The sequence below is a fragment of the Urtica dioica genome, chromosome 3, assembly GCF_054948205.1.
Source record: "Urtica dioica subsp. dioica isolate 48M chromosome 3, U.dioica_male_clone48M_v1_H2, whole genome shotgun sequence".
Lineage (NCBI taxonomy): Eukaryota > Viridiplantae > Streptophyta > Magnoliopsida > Rosales > Urticaceae > Urtica > Urtica dioica.
In genome coordinates, this window is record NC_142758.1 from 4019551 (window position 1) to 4027091 (window position 7541).

General features: G+C 32.2%; 1 protein-coding gene across 2 annotated transcripts; it reads left to right on the top strand.

Moving 5' to 3' along the window:
- The first annotated feature begins 3760 nt into the window (after positions 1-3760).
- LOC149402139 (Sec14p-like phosphatidylinositol transfer family protein) lies at positions 3761-7313 on the top strand. Of its 2 annotated transcripts, none has more exons than XM_089608141.1 (6): positions 3761-4127; positions 4205-4457; positions 5641-5677; positions 5793-5910; positions 6422-6532; positions 6965-7313. In XM_089608141.1, exons 1-6 carry the CDS (start codon positions 4056-4058, stop codon positions 7100-7102), a joined length of 729 nt encoding a protein of 242 aa, XP_089464267.1. In that variant the 5' UTR covers positions 3761-4055; the 3' UTR covers positions 7103-7313. The 2 variants fall into 2 exon arrangements, with proteins under 2 accessions (XP_089464267.1, XP_089464266.1); XM_089608140.1 differs by having other exon boundaries at positions 3763-4127; positions 4202-4457.
- The last annotated feature ends 228 nt before the right edge of the window (positions 7314-7541 follow it).

The window sequence follows — 7541 nt, forward strand, 5'->3', positions numbered from 1 at the left end:
TCAATAGTTGTTCATTTTCGTACGACAACACCTCCCAACTAGGATTATGGAAAAACTATGAATATAGGTCTCAACAGAAGAGAAAGATGAACCATCAGAGCCAAATTCACTTCAAAAATTTTGGCCTTTTCTCTCTCTCTCTCTGATATATTTCTTTGAGAATATTCCCCTTCCAGAAATGTGTTTATTTCTTCAACGAACCTCTTGTTGATGCAATTAAAGCAAATGAAGAGTTAGCACACTTTATTAGCAAGGTTCGACATCCCGGGGGTTCCGGTCGGGATCCCCTGAACCGGAGGGGGCCGGGACGGGACTTGCAGAAACCGGTCCCGTGAACTGAACCCGGTCGAATCCCGGCCAGATCCCGCGAATCCCGATGTTTCTGGTGTGCGTCCCGCCGGATCCCGTTCAGTGGAAGCCATTTTTGTCTAGATCCCGGGGAACCCGAGAGGTATCATCTGAGTTTTTCATTTTTTAGGATTTTTTTTTCAATTTTTTCTTATGAATTGATGATTATTGTGATGATATTGTTGAATTTTAATTAATTTCGAGATTAGTTGATTATTGTCATGATAAAGTTGAATTAAAATGTTGATTACAATTAATTTGATGATTATTGTGACGGTTATGTTGATTTTTGTCATATGAATTGATGATTATTGTGATGATATTGTATTTTGTTTAAGAACTCAGTTTATGTTTGGTATGAACCTTTGTTTGAAGTATGAACTATGAAAACTATTTTTATTATTGTAAAATATTTGTCTGAATCCCCCTCGGGTTCCTACATTTTTTGTCGGGTTCCTCTCCGGTAAACGGGTTCCTATCGGTACCGGTTTCCTTTTTTTCCTGAATCCCCCTCGGTTTCCTCTTCGGTAAGCGGTATCCCCCCAAAATTGGGGTCCCGATACGGTAACTGTACGACGATCCTTGTTTATTAGTCATCGTCCTTCTTAAGAACGGCTTGGAATATTACAGTGTCGGTTCAAAAAAGAAGAAAAAAGAAGAAGAAGGAAGAGGTGTGCGAGAAATATTCAAGGAGGATCGCAAGAAGCCACAAACGTCTAGATCAGGAGCGAGTCAAGGATCCCGACAAATATGTTTAAAACAGTGAAGCTAGCAAAATGACTTCCATGTAAGTGTTGATATGTTCCTTTTGGAATAGATTATAGTCTACTCATGCATGGGTGTTATATTACAACTACATACTCCACAAGTCTAAATATCATTTAAAAGTAAAAAATCAAAGTGGACAATACAAGTGAAAGTAAAAATACTAACCCATATTGTAATTCATAGTTATAACACAAAACAATTTAAATAATAGGAAGGTATCGAGGTTAAAGATTGAGAGAGTTAAGCACATAATCTACTTAAACCCGTATGTTAAAATTCTAACCAAATTATTCGAAAATTTAGATAACAAAACAAACTAAAACAAGGTGCATCTGCTATACTACAAGAGAACAAGAGACGTAAGCATGTATTAAGTTACTATAATTTTAATTGAAAGTAATCATTAGACTATTTCGTATCTTTTTGCCTAAATTTTTTTTTAGGATTTTATGTAATTAATCATTAAAAATTAGGAGCTATTTAGATATTTTAACACGTATTCAAGAAAAAGCAACGCTTTACCACAAAATGACTGGATGATTTTGTAAGCAAGTGTAAATATAAGAAATTTTGTAAGCAAGTGTAAATATAAGAAATTTTTATGTAATAAAAGAAGGGAGATTTTCTTTCAAGACTAACAAGATAAATGTTTGTGATAATGAGATAAATCAAACATTAGGTCAAACTATGGTTCGAAATACCATGCATGATGTAGGAGAGCTATTTGAACGTACATCTCATGCGTTATGTTTCTAAAACTTGACAAAACAATAAATAACATAAATACCGCAAATATTTAAAATTTACCACCAAAAGATATATCAAATTGAAATTTGATCGTAAATACTATATATACCACAACTATTAAAATAGTACAATTGTGTATTGTTTTAATATTTAACTAATGAATCTTTTATATAATCATTATTTTAATGTTTTTATAGTAATAAATTAAATATTATTTATTGAGAGTTTACAAATATAATATATTACATATTATTCAAATCAATTTATTTTGCAGTTTATATCTAGAGTTTTGTAAATGACTAAGCCAATTCAAACCTAAGAATTTCATTCTGTCATACGTTTCAAATTTTTTTGATTTATAGTCATTCTGCTTATGTGTCACATTGTTTATACCATTTTTACCCTTATTAATTAGTTAATATAATTTATTTTCGAAATTAATAAAATCTAATTTATTATTCAAAATCTCTTATTATTAGGATCTCAGTTATCTCTCTATCTCTCTCTCTATTTTTCATGTTCACTCTCTCTCTCTCCTCTCTCTCTTTCTCTCTCTCGTCACATTTTTTTAGCCATGGACAAATGTCAAAATAATAAAAACCGCAGTTAATAATCGTTAATAACTGTTAATAGGTTTCTGCTTTAACTAATAGTCGGTAATAACTGTTAATAGGTTTCTACCAGAAACCTATTAACAGTTATTACCGACTATTAATTGCGATGTGCTATTTTTTTAACCTCTGTTATGGCTAAAAATGTAATAAAGAGAGAGAGGGGGAGAGAGAGAGAGAGAGTATTTAGGTATAAATAAATTATTTTAATTTAATTTATTTTTGGTAAAGAATTAGGGGAAAAAATAAGGGTAATTATGTCTTGTTGCATCAAAGATTGGCTAATTATCAAATATTACTAAAACGTTGGCTATTTCACAATTTTAAGTTTTAAAAAGGCTAATAAGCTAGAGCGCCCTTATATCTACAGTAACGATATATTTTTTTATACGGAATACTATTAACGTTACTCAAATATATTTATACCAACAAAATGACAGACGTGACTACGAGATGTCGTATTTCAATTATTTGGTCAATTGATGGCATATTATTTAATGGGTAATCTCCATTATGAAATTTTATTTTCACTTAACGTCATTTTCAAAAGAGAAAAATGACGGCATAAATACCTAATATTTTCATAAAATACACTTAAATATCTTTTTTTTCGCAGTAAAAATACTAATGTTGAATTTATGTTGAACCGTTAAACAAAGTTAGTTAAGTTTATTGAAAATACAAGTGACAACTTCAGATTAAACACCATTTAATATATTTTTTTAAAATTGATAAAGCATTAATAATATCATTTTTATAATAAAAAATTAATTAAAAACAATTTCTATACTATAATTAAGTATTAATGATATTATTAAGAAAAAAATAATATTAAATAATTTAATTAAGAATTTTTTTAAAAATGTTATTAATGCTTGATTAGTTTTAAGGAATAAATATTAAACCATTTTGAATATAAAACCATTTTTATATTAAAAATGTTTATAATATAAAATTGGTTGATCATTTTTCTAAAAAAGGTAATTTTAACGTTTAATTAATTTTTAAAAATAAATATTAAATCATTTAATAATATTAATAATGTTTAACTATAATAAAAAGTTGTTTTTGATTAATGTTTTTATTTATTTATTATAAAAGTGATGCTATTAATGTTTGATTAAAATTAATAAAAATATATTAAATTGTGGTGAATTTGAGACTGACGTGTATTTCTACTTAACCTGTAATAAACATAATTAGGTATCGAAGAAAGATACCATGTAATTTATACTCATTTCCTCTTTTCAAAATTACCCATACGTTTTGTGCATGTTTTGGGCTCTTTAATAAAGAGCGCTCCCATGTATTCCACAGCCCAAGCGTGTTCCTTTCTTCAGTCAGCTCATAGTTTGTGCCACCACACAAACTCTCTCTCTCTCTCAACGAAATCTCTCTCACTCTTTCCCTGACTTTGCAATTTCATGGACTGATTTGACCCATCAAACCTGCCCATCTAAAGAAAGTCGGGCTGTGTCCTTATCAGTATTCATTACCAATCGCCTTGTTGTTTTAAACCACTCGATTTTCTTCTTTTTCTTCTCCATAACCAGATAACACAATCGAAGCAAGAGGTTAAACATGGACTCCGAGCAAGAAATCGCACTGACCCAGATGAGGAAATCAGTAGAGAAGCTCGGATCTTCTACAGAGGTGAGCGATTACGATGCAATCTATCTCTACGTTCTTCGTTGGGGTTTTTATGCGACTGTTTTTGCGCTGGGCAGAAGTACATTGAAGCGACGTTGATGAGATTCATGGTAGCGAGATCGATGGAGCCGAATAAGGCCGCGAAGATGTTCGACCAGTGGCAGAAATGGAGGGCTTCTTTTGTTCCCAATGGATTCATAGCCGACTCTGAAGTGGGTGACGAATTGGAGGCCAGAAAAATATATTTGCAGGGCTTGTCCACCAACGGACACCCCATCATGATCATCAAAGCAAACAAGCATTTTCCTCCCAATGACCGTCATCAATTCAAAAGTAATTTTTACTATCATTATAATTTTTATTATTTCTACTACATAATTGTTGCTGTAATCATCATTCGTGATTGGTCTTCGAACTTTGATTTGTTTCTCGCTGAACTTTGGTAAAGCAAGGTTGTTGTTTACTTTACAAGCCATGAACTTCAATTATTTTAGTCCTTTTTTTGTGTGGGGATTAACAGCCTATTGGAAGACTTTTTGGGCATTTCAATAATGACTTTTTTTTTTCAATCGGCAGAATTTGAGGGAGAGGAAATGTGTGTATTTAAGTTTGAAGATTTGACCTTTTCTTGTGATACTCAACTCTTTTGAGAAGTTTACGCAGAAAAACTTTTTTTTTTAATATGGAAAGAACTTTTTAATGAGGATTTTGGAACCAGCTGCTAGTTTCTATAAACTTGATCACTGTTCTTTTATGTGTTTGGGTGTTTTTCCCTGTGATTTTATCTCCTTGTCTATGGAGCTTTTGATGGTTGTGAAATTATTGACTATGCAATAAAGAAGAGTAGTTGGATATAATTTGACTTTTTAGTATGTTCTGTGGGACCCAATCCAAGCGTTATTTAATGTTTGTATTTTAGTGTCTTGGCCTTCCGATGATCAGATAGAGATTGCTTCTTCTTTTTTTGTTTATTGTTTTGTTTTGTGGGCTTAGCCTTAGAGACATTCTGATAAGTGAGTTTTCTGCAAGAGGACATTGATCTCTGAAATATGAAAAATGGAAAGTTGGATATAATCTGACTTTTTAGCTATGTTCTGTGGGACCCAATCCAAGCATTATTTGATGTTTGTATTTTAGTGTCTTGGCCTTCCGATGATCAGATAGAGATTGCTTCTTTTTTTTTTTTTTTTTTTTTTTTTTTTTTTTTGGTGGGCTTAGCCTTAGAGACATTCTGATAAGTGAGTTTTCTGCAAGAGGACATTGATCTCTGAAATATGAAAATATGGACCCAATGATTGTGAAGGGTTAGGACAAATGAAAAGTGTGTTTCTAAAGTCCCCATTGGCCTATGAAAAAAATTTGGTGTAATATCTGAAGTCTTTTGGGATTATGTGGAGTTAGGTGTAAAAGCTTCATATGTTAAATGGATCATAATCAATGTCTACTTGGCTCATTTCTATAACAATTACTAACTTGAAAACTTTATGCTTTTGCTGTTTTTTTTTTTTTTTTACAGGATTTGTGGTCCATATTCTTGACAAAGTAATTGCAAGGTACTTCTTAAGATCACTAAGACTTAATTTTGTTCGAGGAAACACTAATTTCCTGACTAAAATATCAAATTACGTTGATTGCTATCTTCTGATAATCATTTAATTATGGCTTCAGCTCGTTCAAAGGGCGAGAGGTTGGGAATGAAAAGTTGATCGGCGTTCTTGATCTGGAAAGCATCTCTTACAAGAACATCGATGCACGTGGACTTATCACTGGGTTTCAGTTTCTACAGGTGAGTCTCCAATGTAAACCAAGTGGTGGGAAAGAACTTTCAAAGTTCCATCATCAAGAGAGACGGTCAAAGTTACACCTTTCATTGGTTTATCCATAGTCACACCTCGGTATCATTCATATAACCTCAATGCGAAGCCTTAAGTGAGCGAGAACTGCGAAACGTGAATTCTACGGTTGCAAAGCATCTCAAAGATTGATCACTTTTTCTTTTGAGCTTTGAATATACCGTTAGGCCGAACAGACACCCAAACCATAATTATTAAGATCGAAATTAAAAGCAGATTCCCAAAAACAAGAAAATTCGAAAGGCGCAAGATTTATTAACTGCATTGTTGATTTGGTCTAGACAGTGTTGTTTTCTAACCTTGAACTTTCATTTCCTTTTAATGACTAATGAGTAGCTGGACTGTTGAGACTTATTTTTGTTCTTAGATGCGTTGATTAATGTATATCCATTGTCTCCTATGTGATGTATTTCTAAATTTTTTTTTTATCGGATATTATTGCAGGCGTACTACCCGGAACGTTTAGCAAAGTGCTATATTTTAAACATGCCATGGTTCTTTGTAAGTGTTTGGAGGATGGTCTGTCGCTTTCTCGAGAAGGCAACGCTCGAAAAGGCAAGTTTAAATTCCTGAAATGGTCTCTTCTTGGTAAAAGCTCACCGTTGTAACCTTTTTTTTTTTTTTTTTTTTGGAAATTGCAAAAAATATAATTTCGATTAACTAAAATTATCATCATTTAAAAAGTGGTTGAAAAACGCTTAATTTATTTTTTTCAGAACTTGCACCTTTAGTTGTAAGAGCTTACCACTTTGCAACTGTATTTGTATAGTTTTGTGTTCGAGACACGATTTTGAAGAGAAAATACAGCTATTATTTCCCACACTAGATGTAATTTTTTTTCGTTGAGGCGACAAAATTTTGTAGTTCCTGAGAACTATTTCAAGAGACTAAACATGTTTCTGTTATACATACTGTTGGTCAGTTGCACAACAAAATTAATTTATTTCGGATATCTCCGGAACATTATTTATTTAATTTTGATTGCAGATTATCATTGTTACAAACGAGAAGGAGAGAGAAGATTTTATAAAAGACGTTGGCACTGAAACGTTGCCCAAAGAGTACGGCGGAAGAGCGGAACTCAGACTTATTCAAGATGTTGAATTGCCACCATTAGAGGAGTGAGATCCCAAAAAAAAAAAAAAAAAAAAAATAATTCTACAATCGAAGCCTCTAATCGCAGAGCATAATTTATGTATTAAAGAAATTACGATGCGTATAGTTGAGATTCACTGGCTTTAGTTAGCTTCAATCTATTAAATTAGGTTTGATGTCTCGGCTCAAACTATTTGCCTTAAGTTTATTATTTCACTAAGAAAAAAAAAAGTATTATTTGTCTCGGTGCCATTTACACCTAATTTAACGGCCATTGTCATTCCAAATAAACAAAAATTTCAGTTCCAGTGAAAACCCAAAATGCCTGTGAAGTTTTCATGCATAATCTTTTATTAATAAAACATGTAAAGCAATATATCTAGAACTCCTCTATTATTTTCGTTGGTATTCCCATGAAATAGAACCACCAGGCATCAGCCAATCATCGTACTTGTTACCGGTCCATCTC

Coding starts and splice junctions, on each gene's coding strand:
- LOC149402139 (XM_089608140.1), top strand. CDS start 4,056: ATGGACTCCGAGCAAGAAATCGCACTGACCCAGATGAGGAAATCAGTA. Junction 5,678..5,792: donor CTTGACAAAGTAATTGCAAG/GTACTTCTTAAG, acceptor TTATGGCTTCAG/CTCGTTCAAAGGGCGAGAGG. Junction 5,911..6,421: donor CTGGGTTTCAGTTTCTACAG/GTGAGTCTCCAA, acceptor ATATTATTGCAG/GCGTACTACCCGGAACGTTT.